This window comes from Schistocerca cancellata, chromosome 12 (assembly GCF_023864275.1).
Source record: "Schistocerca cancellata isolate TAMUIC-IGC-003103 chromosome 12, iqSchCanc2.1, whole genome shotgun sequence".
Taxonomy (NCBI): Eukaryota; Metazoa; Arthropoda; class Insecta; order Orthoptera; family Acrididae; genus Schistocerca; species Schistocerca cancellata.
The window spans coordinates 8703183-8729186 of NC_064637.1; the positions used below are offsets into that span (position 1 = coordinate 8703183).

General features: G+C 38.6%; 1 protein-coding gene across 4 annotated transcripts in view; it reads right to left on the reverse strand.

The window, feature by feature from the left end:
- Nucleotides 1-492: 492 nt before the first annotated feature.
- Nucleotides 493-26004, reverse strand: part of LOC126109885 (uncharacterized) — a 147171-nt gene continuing 121659 nt past the window's right edge. For 3 of the 4 annotated variants that reach the window (XM_049914971.1, XM_049914972.1, XM_049914973.1), the window contains exons 7-8: nt 25013-25237; nt 494-1378 (exon numbers count right to left, since the gene is read on the reverse strand). In XM_049914971.1, the coding sequence (XP_049770928.1) occupies nt 1126-1378; nt 25013-25237 (478 nt within the window). In that variant the 3' untranslated portion in view covers nt 494-1125. Of the gene's footprint in view, nt 1379-25012; nt 25238-26004 lie in introns of all 4 variants that reach the window. The other variant, XM_049914974.1, reaches the window with a different exon arrangement.

The window sequence follows — 26004 nt, forward strand, 5'->3', positions numbered from 1 at the left end:
ACTAAAACCATGGGTTCAAGTGAGCAATCGAACTACTTTCTTAGTGGACTTGAAGTTGTGATTCTGTAATTTTATTGCTTTTTTTTATTTTATCATGTAACTTTACTATGTTCATTTACTGACTTAATAATATTATAATACTGTCACCATTTTGACATACACTAATACAAAATGTACCAGCAACTGAAAGATCTAAAAGTAAGAAAATGTCAACACCATTTGTCCTACATATTGTATTGAAATGAAAGTGTCTTAGTTCCCAACTTGTGTTTACTCCTCAGAACCTCTTAATCATGCCAATTTACCCCAGCACATACGGGGTAAATTGGCATGTAACGTCTTAGTAAAGATTTTTACAAATTCAGCACACATTAATTAAGAGCCATGGAATACCACTACCTGCAGCATCAATCATGTAAGTGGAAAGTATTATAGGCAAAAATAGAAAAATCGTAAAGCAAAAACTATGCCAACTGACACCAGTCTCCACTACTGAAAAAAGAACTTTTATTTTGACACAATTTGCATGTAATACAAATAAAAAGTGAAAAGATATGCCAGAATAAAACCTATGGGACAAACAGGTAAAACAAACATTTAATAATAATTTTAAATTAATTGTTTTTCACAATCAGACATGCTAATCCTGCCACTGCTATTTAAGAATTGCTACCTCACCAGTGCTGACATTATATCACTTAAAGATAAGTGTCGCTGCAAATCCATTGTTGTTACAACAAGAATTGAAACATTATTGCACATCATTACAGCAGGAATTCAAACAATGTTATTGTACACAATTTAAGTTTTTTCCACACATTTCCAAAATTATTTGTAATTATCTTCCTTCAAAACTGTTTTTGCTTGATATGACATTACAGCAAAACTAGTTTAGCTATATTATACCAAAAATAACTAATTATTTGTAGCCTGACAGCATTTAGCAGTCCACGACGACACACAATCTAGTAATGACAGAGTATTAAATTTTGGCCCATTTACAATGTTCCAGATGAGATATAACAAGTATTTACACTTATAATTCCCTATAGATACACCGTATCACTTTTATATGTCATCTAGAATGAAAACTGATATACTGCTTTCATCTTAAACACTACTACCTCACATCCTATCACTGCTATTGCTAATATCACCATCACTGCCTCTATCACTTTCCGAACGGTCATCCATTGTGTCATATGCATTTTCAGGCACTGCATTCTCCTCTGCAAATTCCACATCACTCTCGTCACTTGTAACGTACAAAGCCGATTCCACAGCCTGAACGACACCGTACACTTTGAGATTGGGAATCTGCTCAGTCAGGCCATCTACGGCTTTAGGGTCACCTCGACACCCTTCGACTCCCAGTTCCCTGTGATAAGAATGAAAACACTGCTTTTACTAGTGACAATTTGACCGTCCAATTGAGGTACATCTATATTGTGTATGTTTGTACAACAGAAACTTTAATTACATACGTGCAGACTCATATTTCCTCAGACAAAAAATTATGAGAAAAGAATCTAAAGGGAAGGGACAAAAGACAGCAAAATAAAATGAAAAGGGGAGGGGGGAGTTAACATGGGGAAAACGGGTAAATGGCTGCAGGAAATACAAGTTCATACTACATATAAATTTTGAGAGACTCCAGTACTGTGCAGTGTGCAATACAAATGTTACTCGTGGTACAGACTGAGGTCAGGATGACTTTAAAAATGCAATGTAAGGTCAGTTCTTAGGTGCACCACTCAGAATCTGATATTTGGGGAGATGATCCTTCTGGCATAGCGTGTATGTAATCATTTAAGTCCAGCATGTTGTGCTGCTCGGCAGTAAGGTGAGCCTATAGTCGGTCAACTTGGCTCTAGACAACAGTTGATGGTGGCCATTTAGTCAGGTAGAGAGCTTATTGTTGGTCACATCCCTGTAAAAGGCTATGAAGAAATTTACAGCAGACAGCCCAGAATTCAGGCAATGTTACACCCATGAACCTGATAACTTTTCACCCCTGCAGCAGCAAACTTAGGGAATTCTGAAAAAGATTTAGCTGCAAAATTGTGAACAGGTTATTTAAAACAGTTCTATATTAATGTAAGAAGAGCTCTTTGAAAAGAGAAAATAATGAGTTCAGAATAGAAAGATAGGTCACAGCGTGTCCAAATTTCAGGATGGAGATGCCAAATGCATACTACTACTGACTACACAAAGCGTAACTCAGCAGAAACAAAAAAATCTGTTAGTATATCGACAAAGAACGCTGATATGGCAACAAGAAAGCCCTTGAACTACTAAAAAACATTTATCACATTCCCAGTTACACAGTCACATCATTTTGTATTACACTGAAACCTTCCAAAATATCTTTAGATCTAAGCTACAGCAGTATCTCTGTTGCTTCTGATGTGATCACGACTTTCTCATTTTACAGCTTTATAGACCCCATTCCAATTAGCATTTATGCTTTTGCAGGCGTATTCCTGAGCTGACCATCTGATGCATCCTTCCCTACACAAACAAAAATATCACAGAGACAGTGCTGCCAGTTGAATGATGTGCACACTGCCATTTCTTTCTTTATTTCTCCTCCTCCTCTCTCTCTCTCTCTCTCTCTCTCTCTCTCTCTCTCTCTCTCTCAAAAATTTGCTGCCCATAAGAATTTTCCACCTAGGCCCAGGATTATGTGGCCCAGGTGTAAATATGGGGCTGACAGCAGGCCTAGTACATGATCCAAATGGTTTCACACATTACCTTTGCTGTGATAGGGTACGATATGTTTCACACAGAACTGGAATGAGACGGGTTGTTGGAACATAGCAAGGTGGAATACCTATGCTCACTATAAAGCCACTCCCAACATTTTATTTTCTTTTCTTTTCTGTGCTCTTTTCCATATGCTATCCATATATCAAAGGGTGTGCCCCTAGGGAGTTTTGTAGGGCCCTTACTTTTCTCAATATATATAAATAATCAAGTGGATGATGTCACAAGTTTCCCGAGACTTTTTGCAGATGATGCTGTTGTATACCGAGACATTACAGGGGTAGGAATCTGTAGTGAAATGCAGGAAGATCTGTAGAGATTCTACACTTGGTGCAGGAAGTAACAATTGACACCGAACATGAAGACAGAAAGACCTTTACTGTATAATTACACGATTACGGATCAATCAATGGAAGACGTTACTTCCATAAAATGTGTATGGAGTGGTTGGAAGTGGAATGGCTACATAAAATTAATTGAGGATAAGGCTGATGCCAGACATTCATTAGAAGAATCACCGGGAAACTTAGCTGATCGACAGAGGAATTAGCTTACAGAACACTAGTTGAACCAATATTTTAATACTGCTCGTCAGCCTGGGATCTGCACCAGATTGATAAGAGGGAATAGAGAAGATCCAAAGGGAAGCAGAACATTTTGTTAAAGGTTCATGTAGTAAGTGTGAAAGCCTCGTGTAGATGCCAAGTCAACGCCAGTGCTGCAAGAGAGATGTTCTATATCATGCACGGTACGGTCTACTGTTAAAATTTCGAGAGTGTCATCCAATATATTGCTTCCCTCTATGTATACCCAACAAAAAAACTGAAGATAAAATGAAAGAAATTCGAGCCCACATGGAGGCTTGCCAGCAACTGTTCTTCCTGCAGACCATAGTGACTGGAATCGGAAAGAGGAACTGACCGGGGTACAGAAATTGCCTTCCACCACTCACCGTAAGATGGCTTGTGCAGTGTAGATGTAGATGTAGGCAGTGTTACTAGAAGAGAGGTTACAGCTGGAGGAAAGGTGACTGCTTAGGCTTAAGGAGATAGGAAAACCATCCAGGAGAAGTTGACAGAGACTCTTTGGAAAGCATATACATCACATTAGTAGAGGACATATATCAATGAACTAGAATGAATTTTCACTTTGCTGCAGAGAACGTGCCAGTCTGAAACTCCTCGGCATATCAAAACTGTGTGCCGGGCTAGGACTCCGACCCAGAACCTATGCTTCCACAGGCAAATGCTCTACCGATTGAGCTATCCGGGCAACTCTCAACTAACCCTCACAGCTTCCCTTCTGCCAAATTTGGACAGTACGAGAGGGATATTAATGGAAGTAAAGCTGCTAGGGCAGAGCATCGTCTGTGCCTGGGTAACTCAGTTAGTACAGCATTTGCCTGTGGAAAGTAAGGCTCTGGACTGGATTCCCAGTCCAGCACACAGTTTTGATATGCCAGGCAGTTTTAAGCAATTAATCAACTACGTGATCAGACCGTGCTGGCCACACACCATCTCATTCAGTGGCAATGGCATGACATGGACGAATTATGACACTACATTAATAAATATGTACAGATCTCACATTTTCAGTGTATTGTTCAGCCTCTAAACACTCCTAAATAAACATAATGCACAAAACAAAATATTGCAGTGATGTGGAGATTTCAATATCAACTTTCTTAAAGGCAGGAAATGCGAGTATGAGCTGTCACGTCACTAATACAAACTACTTGGCTCCACCTTTAAAAGATCTAATTAAGAAATCTGCTTTCCGTCACATTTTTTTGAGTATAGAAAATCAATAATATTCAATCTAAGGCTTAGACACTACAAAGGTCAAGAAGCCCACTTAATAACAGAAAATCCTAACTCCAAATGGCAATGCCTAGTTAAAAAATAATTTAATAACGAAAATGACACTTTGAAATGTTTGACTCCTTTCACGAAACATTACTTCAATATTAAAATTCCATTGAAACCGAGGAAATTTGGAGGGGGAAAAAAAAAAATAAAAAATAAAAATAAAAATGCACAAGCTGCCGGATAATGAAAGGTAAGTTGCTCGAGGGATCTAGTAACACAATGAAATACATTTGGACAGTTGGAAAAATGAAGAAAAGAGCAGCATACTAAAAACGAAAGTAAATTACAGGGTGTACACGGATCCTCTCCTTAAAGCGACCTCCTCACGCACTTCGGAGGGATCCCCACCGTTCACCATACTTTTCATGTGAACTGATTACTATTATGTAGTAATAGGCACTGGTAGGTTCACAAACAGATTTATTATCCCAGTTACGAATCGGTTTAACTTTCGACCGTCAATAACTTCTTACAACCAATAACGAGAACAGACTCTCATTATGGTTCCGAGTCAAATTTAGTTCCATGTTACACACAGATCTCGGTTAGCGAGTCCCACCGTCACAGAACTTCGCCACGGATGGAGCTCCGTGGCACACCACACTGCTCTGCAGACTCTGAGCTCTCACCTGCTCTAATGTCATGAGCAGCCATCTTGTGTCCCCAGAATATCTCCGATATAAATCACTGCACCAATCCGAAAAGAACCTAACTTTCTTTTATCTATAACTATAATTACTTAAACCTAGCCTTTTGCAGCTCAATTCGCAGCCTTATACTTAATTCTATAAACACAAACACACACAATCGCAAATCGGCAGTAATCACCATCTCCCGTTGACTACCCTGCACATTTGCATCGTTACAGGTGACATCAAATCTTAAGAAAATAGCATAAACTACTGTTTCGGTGAAGTACCTGAAAACCTCGTAACAATGAACTGCCATAGAACCACTACATTTCGAGCTTCATATACAGCCATTGTGCACCAATATTTCTCCATACAACATCAGACACAGGGATGGAGACAGTGGTGAAAACACTGAAAAATAAACTCGTGTGGAACTGATAACGTATCAAATCTAAATGAAGTTCGAGCAGGCAAAATACATTACAGAACCCATCATAATTTGATCCTATCCATCACAGCTACTGAAGCTTCGAATCTGAATAAAATAGATGCTTGGTACTGATTCTGAGGCCTGTTGTTACATGCCTAAGTTAGTTACATGTTCCATAGCTCATGTGAATGATTCTTTTATCAAAATGATGTGGTACTAGTCACTTTCAGGATATGTATACATGATCAGTGTTAACATTAAGGAACAAATAATTTTATTCCTACTCGAGAAACTATATTTAATACCAAGGCTCTCTCTCTCTCTCTCTCTCTCTCTCTCTCTCTCTCTCTCTCTCTCTCTCTCTCTCTCTCTCCCCTCCCCTCCCCCCCCTCCATCCGTCTGTCGCCCCCCCCCCCCCTAAATCAGTTTTCATGTTGAAATTCTTCAATGGAATAAGGAGAGTTGTCCAGGAGACATAATTTTAGATTTAAAACTTGCTTTGCTACCAGTTAGGCATTTTATGTTATTGGGCAAATGATCAAAAATGTTTACTGCTGCATACTGAACTCCTCACTGAGCTGCTGAGAGCTTTCCCTCACGAATTGGGACAAGCACGTAATGGCATTTGTGGGGAAGGCGGATAGTCATCTTCGGTTCAGTGGTAGAATTTTGGGAAGATGTGGTTCATCTGTAAAGGAGACCACTTATAAAACACTAATACGACCTATTCTCGAGTACTGCTCAAGCGTTTGGGATCCCTATCAGGTCGGATTGAGGGAGGACATAGAAGCAATTCAGAGGCGGGTTGCTAGATTTGTTACTGGTAGGTTTGATCATCACACGAGTGTTACGGAAATGCTTCAGGAACTCGGGTGGGAGTCTCTAGAGGAAAGGAGGCGTTCTTTTCGTGAATCGCTACTGAGGAAATTTAGAGAACCAGCATTTGAGGCTGCTTGCAGTACAATTTTACTGCCGCCAACTTATATTTCGCGGAAAGACCACAAAGATAAGATGAGAGAGATTAGGGCTCGTACAGAGGCAGTCATTTTTTCCCTCATTCTGTTTGGGAGTGGAACAGGGAGAGAAGGTGCTAGGTGTGGTACAAGGTACCCTCTGCCACGCACCATACGGTGGATCACAGATTACATATGTAGATGTAGATGTAGATGTAGTGTTGTAGGTATGTACATCACTGTTTTTCTCGAACTGTGATGGATTATTTATGATGAATTTCATTAGCAAATAAATGTATTGTGACAATACCTAGCTCCTTGAAGAGGTGTCCTTATGATGTGTGCACTACACATTATTCTTGATGGTAGCTTTTATGTAATCAATAGTTTCTTTCTAAGTTACGAGTTATACTAGAAAATTGTGCTGTATGACATTATTGACTAGAAATATGCAAAATATGTCACGATTAGCAGATTCAGAAGGATTTAGGTTGCAGTAAGTACTGGGAGATGAAGAGGCTTGCACAGGATAGAGTAGCACGGAGAGCCGCATCAAACCAGTCTCAGGACTGAAGACAACATGTCACGAGGCTGACACATTTGTTTCCAAGATTAGCAGTTATACAAAGAGAAAAGCAGCTGAACTGGACTGGTTGAGAAGCTCAGTAGTATGCTCCTTCCAGTTCAAGTTTTCATCACTTTGGGGGGTTCTACCCTACTGACTGTCTTCTGCTCATTTGCTACATCAATTGTCAGTATGACCATTTGTAGTACATAACTGAATATAGTGTGTGTTTTTCTCCAAAATTTAGGGACAGTCCATTTTCAGAGAACCACTTAGTAATTCTTCAGAGAATCTCATTTACAGACTCTTCTGTCGCTTTCTCTCTAACGGAATTTATTACGACACTAATATCGTCTGCAAAAATACCAATTTTGCTTGTCGAATGTTAAGTGGAAGGTCATTCACATATACGAGGAATAGGAGTGGACTCAAAAACCTTGTGAGGCTCTCTCTGTAATTTTACCCCAATCACTAAAATTTGCTACCTTTCTGACATTGTCTGAATTATTCAGCACAACCTTTTGCATTCTGTTTATCAAACCAGATGCACATAAATTCACCAATTCCGTAAATCGTGAGTTTAAGAGAGTATCGTGACCTACACAATGTAAGGCCTTTGAGAGATCACAAAAATAACAACAGATGACATATTAATAAAAATTCCGGGAACACTTTCAATTTTTTATCACACAAGAACTAAACATTGTACAGATGTCATACACATTGCATGACTCTAACAAGTCACACGGAGTGAGATCTGGTGATCGAGGGGAGGCCATTTTGTAAACTCCCACACACAGAAAGCTCGGTCCGCACCTCAACTCACCACGTTTGCGTCTAGCACCGACTGTCGACAAATTACCAAACTGAGCTGTGGCAGTATACGTGAAAAAAAACTTCGAGGGTTTCTCTCCGAAATGACATATTTGTGATATCTGTACAATGTTTGGTTCTTGTGCAATACATAATTGAAATTGTTCCCGGATTTTATGTACACCCTGTATTTATGGCTCGTGCTATTTGACGAGTGAATGTATAAATATCTTTCTTTGTCCAGCAGTCTTTCTGGAATCCAAACTGTGATATGCTAAGTACCTTGTTTCCACTTAAGTATGCAACTACTTTTGAGTAAATTACTTTTTCAAATATTTTGGAAAAAGATGTCAGTAAGGAACTGGAAGACAATTGTTTAAGTCTGTCGTGTCACCTTTCTTACGAAGTGGTTTAATAATTGCATATTTTAACCTGTCTGGAAAAATTCATTGTGCCAGTGACGCACTGCGTATATCACCGAGGATATTACTTATTTAGCCGGAACAACTTTTCAGAATTCTGTTTGAAATACCGTCGACACCACGAGAGCTTTTGTTTTTCAGAATTTTCGTAACTTCGGTAAAGGATGTTGGTGCTACTTCTAGTTGCTTAAAGTTTTATGGAATGACATTTTCAATATATCCTCTCGCTTCTTCAACTGAACCTTTTAATCCTATATTTGATGCTACGTTTAGAAAGTCGTTGCTAATAGTACTTGCAACTTACGAATTATCAATCACGACATTTACACTGAGTTTAATTGTTACGGAATCTTGTACACACACTGGCTGCCCCGTCTCCTGTTTAACAACGCCTCATATAATTTCATTAGTTTCAGTATTTATTTTCGTCAGGACACAGACACTTCTGGACATTTTAATGACTTTCCAATCTATAGTATTTTTGTAGTATTCAAACTGAATCTTGGCATATTCTGGCCTTTACTTAAATTTTCCTCTTCTTTGTAGATGACATTTTAATCCCCTTAGCTATCCACTGCTTACTTGTTTTTTTGAAAAGTAACTTTCAAACACTGAGACAAATTACTGTGGAATAAACTCAATTTGACATTAGCATCTCTTTCTGAATTTACCTCATCCCATGCATCCTGTTTTCATTTATGCCTCACTGCTTTGTATGAATCTGCCTCCAGGTAGTAAGGTGCCTTACTGTTTATTTTCATTATGTCTTACTATTTTGCTGCACGAGTTGGAAAATTCACTACTGAAACACTCTACTAATAATTCTAGTTCATTTTTTCTGTACATATCTTTTAAGAAATTACTTCAAAATCTCCACAAACTACAAACTGTTCCTTCTTGTTTGACAGGTAGCTCAATAATGCATCTAGATTTCTTATAGATAGCAGAACGTTTCCTAGAAGGGAACTGTACTGTTACAATTATCAGAAGTATTTTGCAGCAACAACTCCCAAGCACATGCTTCTAGGTTCTGTTCAACACAAAAGCTATTTGTTTCAATATTTTCAACTGTGTCAGACTTTTACATATGTTGCAACTCCTCCTCCTCTTTCCGTGTTAACTCTACAAAAAAATGATGCAAGCCCATAATCCTGATATGTAAGTTCTCTATCCCTGTAGTTACGTGGTGTTCAGGGAGGCACATACTGTCTATTCCTTCTGAATTTTCCACATCATCTAGGCAGACAATAAGCTTATCTATTTTGTTTTTCAATCCTCTAATGTTCTGATGAAACAAATTTTATTTTTCTGGAATGTGTTAAACGTTTTATGGTCTTGTACTACTATAATTTCTTTCCATACTCTCTGTCTGTAACCAAAACTAAAAAATGTGCCCCTTTAATTACAGTAATCACAGGGATTTTGTTTTGTGCGGTTGTCGTCCCCCTTACACTTTCTGGAAGGTGCTCAGCGGCTGGTCACATCACTGCAAAATTTTGACAAAAATCATGTGTGTGTGCGCGCTGTTGCTGCTCGTATTTTCTCTAGGCCACCTTTAATGCTACATTCTAAATTGTTGGCCAGACTGTTTCCTGCTCCTCTTACAGTAAGTACCTCGTCCTCGCCGTAAAAATCTCTACACGAGACCGTTATGTTCTCTGTCACCTGGCTAAGCTCGGCACTCGGCTTCCTGACGCTTACGACTCGGTATTCTACGCCTAGAATTTCTTGTCGCAATTGGCCTACACTTCTCTCGTGACTGTTCCCTAGCAGCAAGACTCTCTCCTTTCTACAAGAATTTTTTACTGATCTAGCTACGAAGTCATTCCTACAAGTCTGCTGCACACTATTAATTCAAATAGCGGTTGAGGCTCTTCTCCTGTTTTAGGTAACACATCAAACTGATTGCTATCCAGAAGCTGAAATGCAATTTCTGAGGTTTTCTCCTTTTGCCTATTACTCGTCATCTTCTCCCAGCTCCCTCTGTCTCCTTCCCCCTTCAACCTGTCTAATTCAAAATATGCCATCTGTAATTCTGCCTGGAGGGCAAAAAATCTTTTTCCCCTGTTCCACAATTTTCTTGTCTTGACTACAAAATCTATAGCTCCATGGAAGAACCTTATCTTCCCCACTGTATTCTCCTCATTGGAACAACAACCCACAGTCCTGGCACATTTCTCCCACAACAAATATTCTTCCATTAGCTATCTTTTAAGTGACTGGAGAATTCCAGATGGGAAAATTAATATCATAATTTGGATACCTGGGGAATTAACAGATGATACTGCTGGTTACAGAGGAAAATCCCGCACAAATGGAAGAATGCCGTTGTTATATCTCTCTTCAGAAAGAGAGAGATCAAAATTAATGCAGCAATAGCATAAGTATATGTTTGGTAGAGAGTTCATGTAAGATATACACCAGAATGGTCTCCTTGAAGTCTTCAGTGTTGTGTTTGAACCTGTTAACAATTCAAAGCCTCTACTATTAGGTGAGTTATATGTAATTCTAAATTATTTACATTCCACTACAACTTTCCATTACCATTTTACATGATGGGCATATAGCATTACAGACCAACTTGGAGGATTGAGGATACCCCCGTAATCTCATTCTCGTGATGAAAGACACACAAAAATACAAAAATAATGATCAAAACTAATATAATGATCACAACTGGCTCCAAAATAGCCAAGTAAATCAGGGTGTTGGACAAGGTTGAGAAACTGAAAATTTTTAATTCGCCCTGGTTTACAGATAACATACAAAACACAAATAATCACTTGGTTATGCTGTGCAGGATCACACTGATTCCTGGCTAAGATTGTCAAAGATGCGGGGATCTTAAGGGAGTTGTGCGAGTGAGAGAGTTAACTGAAGTAAATTCGTACATTCTTTGGCGTGTTCAGGTCAATCTGTGAGGCCGTCAGCCAGACGAGGTGGTTGTCACAGTATGTTAGGTTTAGTGCTGGAACAAAGTCTGAGAAATATGGAGTGAGAGGATATGGTTCATATCACAGCTATCTGAAAGCTGGTACTAGTGAGAGTGTCCAGTCTGGATCCGACACTCTAGCAATGACCAATGTACAAGTTCTCTCTCGTGTTCCCTATTGGCTAATCACAGCAGTGCATAGTTGTTAGTCTGTCAGCACACTGCATAGGAACAACCAACCTTTGCTGAAGCAATGAACGATGCAGACGAAAATTTGGAACGAAAATAAAAATTTGTAATATCCATAGACTTGTCGAGGCAGCCTGCTCAATTCAGTGACAAGTTAATTGTACATCATCAGGACGAAAAATTGCAAACTGCTGTCTACAAGCTGAGCTTACCGAATCATAAATACGACTATCTCTATTGATACGGTAAAAGTAATGGCATTTAGAGGAGTCTACCATGTAAGATCAAAAAACTGTCATTTACAGATAATAGAACAAGCAAAAAGTTTTAATAAGTTTGAGAATTAAATAAATTATCTAGAAGATAGAGGTGTAAATAAAAATATTGTAAAATTCCAGTATATTTTTTTTTACTGTCAATAAAACTTTAAATTTCACAATCATATGGCAGTTCCTGCACTTTTCTATGGCAGTAAGACCTGGACACCTATCAAAGAGAGAAATTAGATTCAAGTGTCTGAAATGAGATACCTATGAGCTGTGAAAGGCTATACAAAATTAGACAAAAATAAAAATGTCCATTACAAAAAGAGTTAACAGTTGATTCTAATAACGGAAGGACTATGTGGAAAGAATGCCAGAGTGGTGAAGACCACTAAAAGCCATGAAGTATGAACCACATAGAAAAAAAAGTCTTGGAAAACAGGAGAAGAGATGACTCGAAGAAGGCCAACCCATGAGCATGGAAGAGAGATCGTGCCTAAACCTTTAAAGTGATGATGATGATGATGATGATGATGATGGTTATTATTATTACCTCTTTCCTTTCTCAGACGTTATGTCTGGTTAAAAATGGAAAGTGACGCGGACCTTGATCAAGTGTGACTTCCTTTTAACTGTACGGTATATGTTACATTGCATTTAGGAACTTTCGGGTAATTGAACATGTATCAATAATTACAGATTTCTGTAGTTCTATATATAAGTTTGGATGCAGCTGTATTGCGTTGATGTACTGGTGGATATTGTGAGGTATGACTCCTGTAGTTGATAGTATAATTGGTGTAATGTCAACTTTATCCTGATGCCACATGTCCTTGACTTCCTCAGCCAGTTGGATGTATTTTTCAATTTTTTTCTCCTGTTTTCTTTTGTATATTTGTTGTATTGGGTGTGGATATTTCGATTAGTTGTGTTAATTTCTTCTTTTTATTGGTGTGTATGATGTCAGGTTTGTTATGTGGTGTTGTTTTATCTGTTATAATGGTTCTGCTCCAGTATAATTTGTGTTCATCATTCTCCAGTACATTTTGTGGTGCATACTTTTATGTGGGAACGTGTTGTTTTATTAGTTTATGTTGTATGGCAAGTTGTTGATGTACTATTTTTGCTACATTGTCATGTCTTCTGGTGTATTCTGTATTTGCTAGTATTGTACATCCGCTTGTGATGTGATGTACTGTTTCTATTTGTTGTTTGCAAAGTCTGCATTTATCTGTTGTGGTATTGGGATCTTTAATAATATGCTTGCTGTAATATCTTGTGTTTATCGTTTGATCCTGTATTGCAATCATGAATCCTTCCGTCTCACTGTATATATTGCCTTTTCTTAGCCATGTGTTGGATGCGTTTTGATCTATGTGTGGCTGTGTTAGATGATATGGGTGCTTGCCATGTAGTGTTTTCTTTTTCCAATTTACTTTCTTCGTATGTGTTGACGTTATGCCATCTAAAGGGTTGTAGAGGTGGTTATGAAATTGCAAAGTTGTAGCCAACGTATTTATATGAGTGATTGCTTTGTGTATTTTGCTAGTTTCTGCTCGTTCTATAAAGAATTTTCTTAAATTGTCTACCTGTCCATAATGTAGGTTTTTTATGTCTATAAATCCCCTTCCTCCTTCCTTTCTGCTTAATGTGAATCTTTCTGTTGCTGAATGTATGTGATGTAGTCTATATTTGTGGCATTGTGATCGTATAAGTGTATTGAGTGCTTCTAGGTCTGCATTACTCCATTTCAATACTCCAAATGAGTAGGTCAATATTGGTATAGCATACGTATTTATAGCTTTTGTCTTGTTTCTTGCTGTCAATTCTGTTTTCAGTATTTTTGTTAGTCTTTGTCTATATTTTGCTTTTACTTCTTCTTTAATATTTGTATTATCTATTCCTATTTCTTGCCTGTATCCCAGATATTTATAGGCATCTGTTTTTTCCATCGCTTCTATGCAGTCGCTCTGGTTATCTAATATGTAATCTTCTTGTTTAGTGTGTTTTCCCTTGACTATGCTATTTTTCTTACGTTTGTCTGTTCCAAAACCCATATTTATATCATTGTTGAATACTTCTGTTATCTTTAGTAAATGGTTGAGGTGTTGATTTGTTGCTGCCAGTAGTTTTAAATCATCCATGTATAGCAAATGTGTGATTTTGTGTTGGTATGTTCCAGTAATATTATATCCATAATTTGTATTATTTAGCATGTTGGATAGTGGGTTCAGAGCACGGCAGAACCAGAAAGGACTTAATGAGTATCCTTGGTATATTCCACGCTTAATCTGTATTGGCTGTGATGTGATATTATTTGATTTTGTTTGGATATTAAGTGTGGTTTTCCAATTTTTTATTACTATGTTTAGGAACTGTATCAATTTAGGATCTACTTTGTATATTTCCATTATTTGTAGTAACCATGAGTGGGGTACACTATCAAAAGCTTTTTGGTAATCAATGTATGCGTAGTGTAGCGACCTTTGTTTAGTTTTAGCTTGATATGTCACCTCTGCATCTATTATCAGTTGCTCTTTACATCCTCGTGCTCCTTTGCAGCAGACTTTTTGTTCTTCATTTATAATTTTGTTCTGTGTTGTATGTGTCATTAATTTCTGTGTAATGACTGAAGTTAATATTTTGTATATTGTTGGTAGGCATGTTATGGGGCGATATTTTGCCGGGTTTGCTGTGTCTGCTTGATCTTTAGGTTTCAGTTAAGTTATTCTTTGTTTAAGTGTATCAGGGACTGTGTATGGGTCTGCAATGTAACTGTTAAATAATTTAGTTAGATGTGAATGTGTTGAGGTGAACTTCTTTAGACAGAAATTTGCTATTTTATCCTTTCCAGGGGCTTTCCAATTTTGCGTAGAATTAATTGCTCGGGTGACTTCATGTTGCAAAATTATCACTTCAAGCATTTGTGGTATCATCTTGTATGTGTCTGTTTCTGCTTGTATCCACCGTGCATGTCTGTTATATTGTACCGGGTTTGACCATATGTTGCTCCAGAAGTGTTCCATGTCTGTTATGTTCGATGGATTGTCTATTTTAATGTGTGTGTGTTATCTATTGTCTGGTAAAATTTCTTTTGGTTTGTGTTGAATGTTTGGTTTTGTTCCCTTCTATTTTCACTTTTTTTTTGTATCTTCTAAATCGTTTGGCCAATGCTTGTAATTTCTGCTTCTTTTCATCTATTTTCATCTATCGCTTCCTGTTGTGAGATTTTACATAACCTTTTTCGTTTTTTTTCTGACATTTCATTTCTTATAAATTGTGTTAGCTGTCCGATGTCTTTTCTCAGTTTTTCTATTCTGATCTGTAGCCTGTGTTGTCATGTTGGTTTTGTGGGTTTCTTCTGTGCGTTGGTTGGTTCTGATCTCTGCCTAGTGTGTATATTTAGTGTAGTGAGTGCTCCTATATAAACCAGTAGTTTTAACTCTTCCATAGTTTTGTTTTCATTTATTTTGTTGTGTATGATTGTGTTGATAGTTGTTATTGTTGTTTCGACTTGTGGGTTATTTGGTGGTCTATGCAAGAATGGTCTAATGTCTGTATTTGTGTCTTTGTATTCTATATATGTCAGCTTAAATTTTTCTTCCATGTCTAACATGTGTGTCACTTCGTGTTCTATTTGTGCTGTGCTTGTTCTGGTGGCTGTCTTAAGATTTCGCTTTCCTCTGATTGTTTAATTGATGCGTGTTGTTCTTTGTTTGTTTGCTGTGGGATGTTTGAGTCCATTACTGTATTTTCTTCTTCTTCTGATTGCACATTATTTGGTTCCAGTATTTGTTAAACTTGTTGTTTGATGTTTTCTAATTCTGACTGGGGTATCCTGTTATTTTTGATTATTACACGGATATGATCAGCTAGTCGTTGTTCCGTTAATTATTATTATTTCTTTCCTTTCTCAGACGTTATGTCTGGTTAAAAATGGAAAGTGACACGGACCTTGATCAAGCGTGACTTCCTTTTAACTGTATGGTATATGTTACATTGCATTTAGGAACTTTCGGGTAACTGAACATGTATCAATAGTTACAGATTTCTGTAGTTGTATATATACGTTTGGATGTAGCTGTATTGTGTTGATGTACTGGTGGATATTGTGTGGTGACTCCTGTAGTTGATGGTATAATTGGTATAATGTCAACTTTATCCTGATGCCACATGTCCTTGACTTCCTCAGCCAGTTGGATGTATTTTTCAATTTCTTCTCATGTTTTATTCTGTACATTTACTGTATTGGGTATGGATATTTCGATTAGTTGTGTTAATTTCTTCTTTTTATTGGTGAGTATGATGTCAGGTTTGTTATGTGCTGTTGTTTTATCTGTTATATTATTATATTATTATTGTAATATAATATATTATTATTATTATTATTATTATTATTATTATTACATTATAATATAATATTATATTATTATTATTATTATTATTGTTATTAAGTTGTGTTACTGAGTAACAGTCGGTAGTCGCAAAACTGCAGAGCTACGATTCTAGTTTTCGCCAGAAGACTGTCGAAGGGGTTTACGTGGTGGGCACCCTGCCTTACAAAGACAGACTGGACCTGTTACAAAATCAAAGGCACTGCTGAACACAATATATGACATCCATGTTCTTCTCCAGTGCCCTATAAAAGCATAGGTGGATGGCACAATTTGTATCTCGAGAGATACGACTAAGAAAGTGGAGAGCACTGAGCTTCTGCATGCAACTTGTTTTAAGCTGACAGGTTGCGTCAGAGCACAGAGGCAGTCTACTTTGTGGCGATAGTTTTCTAAATAGATCTTCCGGTCTGCATGGACCGTGCTGTGGCAACAAAAATGCACAATCTGGGGAAACATTAAAACTACGGTACAGCGCCCAAGAATGGGCCCTCTGCACAGCTCCTCAGTGTTGACTCTCAGCTGAGGCCCCGGACTCACTGCTGTACCACATGTGGCAGTCATCAGTATAAAGAGTGGGAGTAACCACTGGACATACAGATTCCCCAATTCGTAAGAAAAAATGTAATGTTGACACCGAGCCCAAAGTGATCCTGTTCTCCTGCTTCTGAATGGAACAAACCCTATAAATTCGAGAATATAGATCAGCTGTAGAGTGTGGTCCAGATACAGTGACACCGCATGTTGTTACAAATTTAATGCAAGTGGGGGGGGATTGATAAAATGCAGGTAGTAGTAGCTGAGAAGGGAGAGAAGCACGGTCATACGCTATTCCCGACATTATTCAATGTGTATAATGGGCAGGTTGTGATGGAAACCGAAGAAAAATTTGGAAAGGGATCAAGTTCAGGGAGAAGAAATAAAAAGTACCAGGTTTGCTGGTGACATTGTAATACTTACGGTAAAAACTTCAGCATATAACATGCCGAACAAGCATCGTACAAAACTATTATACGAATTTGTACTACACGCATTATCGCACTAAAGAAAAAGTTTAAACGTACCGTGTCTGTACGAGACTCAGGTTGAACAAAAACAAAAATGTACCAGTAATTACCATATCGTGAAACAACAGTACAACAAAAATGAGACTGGTGTTACACATGGAGGAATAAACAACCAAATACATAGTAAACAGTAAAACATAAAATCTAACGTTAGAACATACTGCAAGTAATAAAACCACAGCCAAACTTGAAAAGATCATCATTACATCGTGTTACTTGTTGACAGTAAAATAAAATATTTGTGAGTTCAGTAGGACGGACTGCACTACTACCCATCTGTAGCCACACTGCACGCACTCGCACAGACCGAAGCAAAGTTGACAGAAGACCTGGCAGATTGTGTGTGAGTGTGTTACAAAAATTGACAAATAAAGAAACAAAGGGTAACAGTTAAAATTGAGTTGAAAGAACAATGTCAATTAAAAATACTTAAAGAAGTCTAATTACATGAAAAAAGAGGTAAAATAATCTTGTCAGTGTTAGTTACAAGAAGAATGTGAAACAGAAATATGCCATGTTGGCACAATATAAAAAAATGATTTAAAAATCATTATATTGCTAACAGTCATACTAGAAAATTAAATTACCAGCTACAGCAAGAAGACATCCGATACAGACGAGGCACCACCTCACGTGAACCGAAGGCGATCCGGATTGCAGGTGTACGCGCAGATGCAGCCAGAATGGTGGAAGGCAGCAATTGAAGCACACAGTTCTCGAGACTAAATATTGTAGTCTGTCACAAATATAGCTTCCCCAGAAAGTTCTACAGTTCATCAAAAATATTATAAAAAAACACTGTTTAGTCACATTAAAGTGAGCACCTGTCAAAAGCCCGAATAACCACCTCTCGGAGCACGGACCACTGCGAGATGTTCAGGGAGAGAGAGTCGGTCAGGTTCTGGGAGGTACCGAGAGGGATACGGAGCCGTGCCGACTCGAGTGCTGAGGCCAGTTACATTAGGTTTCTCAGTCGGGGATCCACAGTACGAACAGCTCAATCGAGATGGTCCCACAGATTTCCAATTGGGTTTCAATCCAGAAGTTCGAGGCCAGGGTAGTACGATCGACACACCCCGATGCTCTTTAAACTACACACGTACACTGACAGCTGCGACATGCCACAGTGCCGAGGAAAAACGAATTGCGTGTACGGGTGGACACGGTCCCCCGAGGATAGATGCATACTCGTGATGATCCACTGTGCCTTCCAGATCACCCAGCAAATGCCACAAAAACATTTCACCAGGCCATAACACTCCCTCCTCTAGCCTGGACTCTTCCATTGTTCCGAAGGCCACCTGTCTGATGGAGCATAACATATGATTCACTTGAAAAGCCCACTTGCCACCACTCAGTGGACATCAAGTTGCAGTACTGGCACGTGAATTCCAGACTCCGTCACCGACGAACGACACGGCGCGGGTGCACGAACTAGACACCTCGGTTCATTTGGGTGGTCACCTGCTGAACAGTCGCATGTCTATTCGATCGTAAACATCTCCGCAGCTGTCTTACTCGAAATCTGTGGGACCACCTCGATCGAGCTGTTCGTACCGTGGATCCCCGACTGAGAAACCTAATGTAACTGGCCACAGCACTGGAGTCGGCACGGCCCCGTCATCTTTGACCGGTGGTGCACCACAGGTGCTTTTGGAAAGCATCAGTGCACCACAGTGGCATGCGAACAGCCTTACAAACTTAGCCATTCTGGAAATGCTTCTACTCTTAGCCTGAAAAACCACAATCGTGCTCCTTTGGACATCAGATAAAGTGCCACGTCAGACGAGTTTGCACTTGCGCAAAATGACTGCCGTCGGCTGCAGAACGGAATGACGACAGTGAAAATCTGTCCGGACTGTGACTCGAACGTGGATTTCCCACTTATCGCAAGTGGTCGCCCTAACGTGTGGCTACCTGTGCACAACTCACGGCCAGACCCAAATCTCCGTATGTGGTCTGCTCGATGAAAATGGAAAAAAAGCTAAATTTACTTGAAGAACTAGAGATCAGCTTTTGTACGAAGAGTATTAAATGAGCAGAAGGAGTTCAATCAGATTATTTCTTCAGTATTTTTGAGTAACTGTTATAGAATGTTTCTATAAGTTACACCGATGACAGGTCACAACATTTCAACCCAAGAATTGTACGCTTCTACTCCTGCCTTCTGCCATTTGGCTACGCCTGCGCATACAACTGCGAGCCAGATCCCCTTCACGATACTCGAGGTGGCGCCCTGTCTGCGTCAGCTGTCTTCTCGCCATACCTGTTAACCCTTTTGCTGCTTTGGACATATATACACATCCTGCCACACCATTCTTAAGGTACAGTCGACTTGTATATGTGTGCTCTTTGGGTATTCTTACAGTGCAATGGATATCTGTGAGCATCCTGAGCTGCTGACCTCTCATTGTTGCAGAGAAGTTACTTCCCTACCTCAGTGAATAAAAAAGATTTGAGTATATTTCATACAACATATGTGCCTTGTTGTGTGCTATCATTCGCACAAAAAACTCTTTTTAATATCTCGAATAGTTTATGAGATATGACAATTGTTATGACCAGACAATACATGATGTTTGAGGACACGAATGGGCACATCGAGCGTGTCTGTCCATTGGGTATAAAACCCAAGAACTCGAGAATGAAATGAGGTAATGTTCTGCTCCTAATTAATTTGCTGCAATACAATAACACATGGCATATAATGAAAAGAAATTCAGTCCTTTATCAAGTGAAGATATCAGACTGTAAGATGTGCAAAAATCAAATCTTTTCACCTAATAGTTTTCAAAAAATCTGATAAGTATTTTATATCGGCCAGAACGCCATCTGTCAGCACAGACACCAGCGTTTGACAAGCACTACAGCCACCTTCAGCACAGAATGCCGAGAGCATGTCTGTAGCAGCAGATGGGTTAATTTCATTCTGTTATGCAATATGTTGACCATATAATTTGTAAATCTTTTGTTACATTGTGGAACAGGCTACTGTGCCATTTCCCATTCTGCTTTTACCTTTCTTCTATTTAATAATGACTAGATTTACTAGTCTTTATTTTTTTTATGAAATTCAATTTCTCTGTCAAGTATTTTTTAATTATTACACTGTTCTTTCTACATACAACTATGTTACCTTTTATTCTTTCTCTATGTCTGTCTGTGTAACTTTATACACTCGTGCACCACTTACCAGCTCTCCTGTCAACTTTTACTTCTGCCTGTGCGAGTTCATGCAGCATTCAGTTATGTTATGGCTATGAACTGGTGGTGGTCATATTAATCCAACTGGACACACAAACATTTTACTTGCTATCAATGAACTTTTTGACTACAATTTTATTACTCCCACGAAGCGTGGACTGCACAGTTGGTGAATTCACTTGCAGGCATCAGCGGTACAAGCAGGCCTGCCACAGATGCAACCACAAGGGAAGGGTATTTGTCGAGAGGCCAGACAATCGTGGTTTTGAACATTTTTGGAAGGTGACTGCTAATAGCTGCCAAGTAATGTACGAAATGCATGTCTGACCATCAGCTGTGTTTTAATTAGTATGTTTGCCTTTAAAAGTCCTGTGCATTATACTGGAATTTATGGCATGCTCTACATATGAGATGTGGCCATTATTTAAGTAATGACAGATGTGATGATGTGGCTACAACTGTTCCAATCCTGATCTGTAAGACAGTCTGTGACTGAAACCAGTAGATATTTGGGTTTTAATTAAAAATCAGTTGTGTTCATACATGCATTTCATACAAACATGTGGTTCCTGAAGAGGGGAAACAGGAATGGCTAGAGGACAAATGTAAGGCTTTAGAAGCATATTTCCAGAGGGGAAAGACAGATACCACCTACAGGCAAGTAAAAGAGATCTTTGGAGAAAAGAGAAGCGGCTGTAGAAATATCAAGAGCTAAGATTCCAAAACCAGTACTAAGCAAAGAAGTGAAAGGAAAAATAAGTATACAGATTGTCTATATAAAGGAGACGAACTTGAAGGCAATATTACAGAAGTGGAAGAGGACACACATGAAGATGAGAGGGGAGATGTGATACTGCAAGAAGAATTTCATAGAGCAGTGAAAAAGCTAAGTCAAAACAAGGCTGCAGATGTAGATGACATTACATCAGAACTACTGATACTCTCGGAAAAACTCTTCCATCTGGTGCGATAGATGTATGAAACAGGTGAAATATCCTCAGACTTCAAGAAGAATATATTAGTTCCGGTCCCAAAGAAAACAGGTGCTGACAGATCTGAATATTACTGAACTATCAGTTTAATAAGTAACGGATGCAAAATGCTAACACGAATTGTTTACGGAAGAATGGATAAAGTGGTAGAAGCTAACCTTGGGGAAGAAGATCAGTTTGGATTCTGGAGAAATGTACAAACACACGAGCCAGTACTGACCCTATGAAATATTAGAAGATGAGTTTAGGAAAGGTAAGCGTACATTTAAAACATTTCTATACTTAGAGAAAGCTTTTGACAAGGTCCACTGGAATACTCTTTTTCAAATTCTGAAGGTGGCAGGGGTCAAATACAGGAAGCTAAAGGCTATTTACAATTTGTAAAGCAACCAGATGGCAATTAGAAGAGTCGAGAGGCGTGAAAGGGAAGCAGTGGTAGAGTAGGGAGTGAGACACGGTTGTAGCCTATACCTAATGTTATTCAATCTGTGCACCGAACATGCAATAAAGGAAACCAAAGAAAAATTTGGAGTAGGAATTAAAGTTCACGGAGAACAAATAAAAACTCTGACGTGACTCTCAAAATTTTCCCGTCGATTTCTTTAATTTCAACCAAAAGAAAACTTTTTACGGCTTCTGACATGTCGAGCGACAAGTAATTTTAATTCTAACTTTAACCTCGAAATTTTGCATTTTATTGTTTTGGACATGTCTGCGTGCACGTTTTACTTTTTTTCACGCATTCGTTTGCACTCCACAGATGCAGTAATATTGTAGAGAGCCTCGGAATCGACAGGTGGCGCGCATGCTACGGTAACTTGCGCATGCGCACCTGCGGCGCTTTTACGTATAAATAGAGCGACTTGCACTAGCGATCTCCAGTGTCAAACACTCGCCTGAAGATGGCTGTAAGGTTGTCAGCCGAAATATCGTGGAAAGAAGTCGATGAGATCCGGCTGCAATCCCGAAATCTTGTGGAAAAACTTTGACATTTGCTGATGACATTTTAATCTGAGAAAGAGCAATGAACTTGGAAGAGCAGTTGAACGGAATGGACAGTGTCTTGAAAGAGAAATATAAGAGGGAGATATAAGATCAACATCAATGAAAGCACAACAAGGATAACTGAATGTAATCAAATTAAATCAGGTGACCTTTAGGTGATCAGATTAGGAAATGGGACACTAAAAGTAGTAATTAATTTTGCTATTTGGGAAGCAAAATAATGACTGAATCAGAGAGGAAATAAAATGTAGACTGGCAATGGCAACAAAAATGTTTCTCCAGAAGAGAAATTTGTTAACACGGAATATAGATTTAAGTGTTAGGAAGTCTTTTTCTGAAGGTATTTGTCTGGAGTGTAGCCATGTATGGAAGTGAAACATGGACAATAAACAGTTTAGACAAGAAGAGAAAAGAAGGTTTTGAAATGTATGCTATAGAAGAATTCTGAATATTCAATGGGTAGATCACATAACTAATGAGGATACTGGGAAATGAAAAGAAAAGAAATTTGTGGCACAACCTGACTAAAAGAAGGGATCAGTTGATAGGACTCAGTCTGACACAGAAAGATCACCAATCTGTAATGGGGGGGGGGGGGGGGGGGAGACTTAAGACTTAGTTCGAGTGTACGTCTGTGGGGGGACACGGGGATAGAGGGGAATTAATATCTAAGAGGGGGCCCAACAGATGAATACAATAAGCAGATTCAGAAGGATGGAGGTTGCAGTAGTTATTCAGAGATGAAGAGGCTTCAACAAGATAGAGTAACGTGAACAGCTGCATCAGACCAGTCTTGGAACTGAAGACCACAACACCACCATCTTATATTCTTCCTTTTGAATATTCTCACAGTTTTTAATTTTTTCCCACTGTGTGCGACATACTGTTTGATACATTTATTCCCACAGGTGTAGAACCAGTCCAATTTTTGTTGTGCTGTTACACCCAAAATTTTTCACTGAATTTGTCTCTACTGAAAGTGCTAGTTATTGCGTGATATGGTTATGATCCGTACATCCACTTTTTGCTAAATCAGTGTCTCATATGAGTACACAGTATGTGCTGTGTCTCTCCTAAAACATAGTAACCTGCAAACCTACAACACAGTCATGTCCTGCAATTGGCCACACTCGTGATGCCCTCTGCATTCGCTCTGTTTCTACAGTATTTGGTCAGTATTGAAGATTAGTTATTATCTGAAATGGCTACTAGGTTATGGTTTTCTGTTACAATGCTGTAATTAAGCTGCAGTACAATATTTATGCACTTACACTCAGATCTTCATTTGGTAGAAGTGAACCGTAAGAAATACAAAAAGTATGTATTGGAATTCAAGAAAGTAGCCAATGTTTTATGCTATTTTGAAAAATAGTGATTATTTGATTAAAGTATATATTTCTTAATTAAAATGCAAGACATCGGCAGTAGCGGTACTAGTAGTAGTAATTGTAGTACAGAAATTCCACCAAGTCATAACAAGCAGTGTTGCAAAAAGAACTGATGGAAATATTACTAACGGTGTTCTTTTATGTCAGTGTCCTCATTTGATCTTGAACAAATGAATCAAAATTCAAACTTTCATTATATGACAAATGAATCAAAATTCAAACTTTCATTATATGACAGTGACAGTGAACTGCGGTAGAATTTCTGTTGAATAAGCATCTACTAATATTTCAACATGACCTTTACTATCCACAGTGAGGACAGGAAGTGATTAACAGTTTCTCATGAATCAGCACAGATATGTTGTGGATCACACACGTAATGCAGTTATGTACAGTTATTCCATACTATAACTGCTGAGCATTGATGAAACACAGACACTGAACGTTACTCACTACGTGATGCAAAGCATTACTAGGGTCTGCCACCAATATTTGAATCCCAAGGAGCAGCACGTAACTCCACAGACAACTGACTGCCGCAGAGCTGTGATACCATTTGGGATACCAAATTGGAGAACAGCAACTGCTGCAAATTCAGAGAAGCAGCAGTAATTCCCGCTGGAATTCCATTGAATGATCACTCTGTGGGTTTACAGGGACTGGGGCTACATTGTGAAACAGAATTGCCACTTGCCAAATTTGGGATGGTACCGTACCTATGAACCCTCTACAGCAATGTACTTGGTTGTATTGTCGGCTCATATGCAACTTCCTTTTCACATGCAATGCTCTTTCCCAGCAATCTTTCAACAAATCTTTTACTTGCATTTCCATTTCAGACCAGTTTTTAGTATTACCCCTAAGAACATATATGATGTGACACACTCAACATGTTCGCTATTAATCTTGTAGTTAGACACTATACTGTTCTCTATTTATGTCAGTCATTATCTTACATTTATCCAGATTTCACATGGGAATAGAACCATGAGAGGAGTTATTCATTTTCCGCACATGCTCTTTGAGAGGGAATGGTATGGAAAGTCAAAATGGTTCTGTATTTATGTACGATCTGCCAAACCCAAGTGTTAACTACAGAGTAATTGTGTAGAAGTAGATTCTTCCTTACCTGAGATTGACAAGCTTTCCAGGAAACTTATCAAACGGCACTCCAGTAACATGGCAATAATCAAATATCAGGCAGTGCAAACCCGATAATTCAAGGATACTGCTAAGACCTGGTTGCAACTTCACAAAACCCATGTTTTCGAATCGCAACTTGTTAAGTCGAGGTAGCCCAACTAGGGAGGGGAACAGGGCTTCGCCAAGCCCTCTGCAACACGATAAATCCAGTCTGGAATAAACCATAAGTGTGTTATTGTTTATCTGGTAACAAGTTGGCAGAGAAAATGTTAACGAATTTTTACTTTTGGTGGCCATCTGTGAAACAGAGCATTTTTCATGTAAATGAAAAATTATGAATGCCTTCGAGAAAAAAACTCCAGTATAATGCAGATGGGGAAAATGATGGACATACCTGAAGTGACATGGCATGGCAGTGACGAACAGGAAAATCTTAAAGAAAATTCTAAAGCAAGGAAGGTAACTGTCTCAATCTGAAGCATGAAAGCAATTAACAAACTCCTATAAAGTGCCTAAATATCAGGTTTCTTGATTCGGAAGCCCTTGTTGACAGTGATAAACACCAAACTGTAAATAAGCCGTTGCCTTACTATGAAAAAATTCAGCTGTACTCATTGACAGTTTTTATACAGCCATAATAGCAGAAAAAGATCAATTTTTGCAGGGTTTTTATTTTCTTCTGTTTTCTGCGGACATTATAGATAACTCGAGAACATTCAAAAAATTGTAGAAATGTTAGTATACTATGCTAAAATTTACTCTCAATTGCTCAAAAATACTCTCCAGCACTCTGAAATTCACTGAAGTACTTGATAGAGCTTTAACTTGAAATAAAGTACTTAGCTCATAACTTCTTTATAGAACACCGAGAACGTTCCAAAACATTCAATAACATTCAAGAACGTTAAAACAAATTCAGGTACTTTCTACAACATTCGAAAACATCCATTCACATTCGAAAATATTCATAAAAGTGTG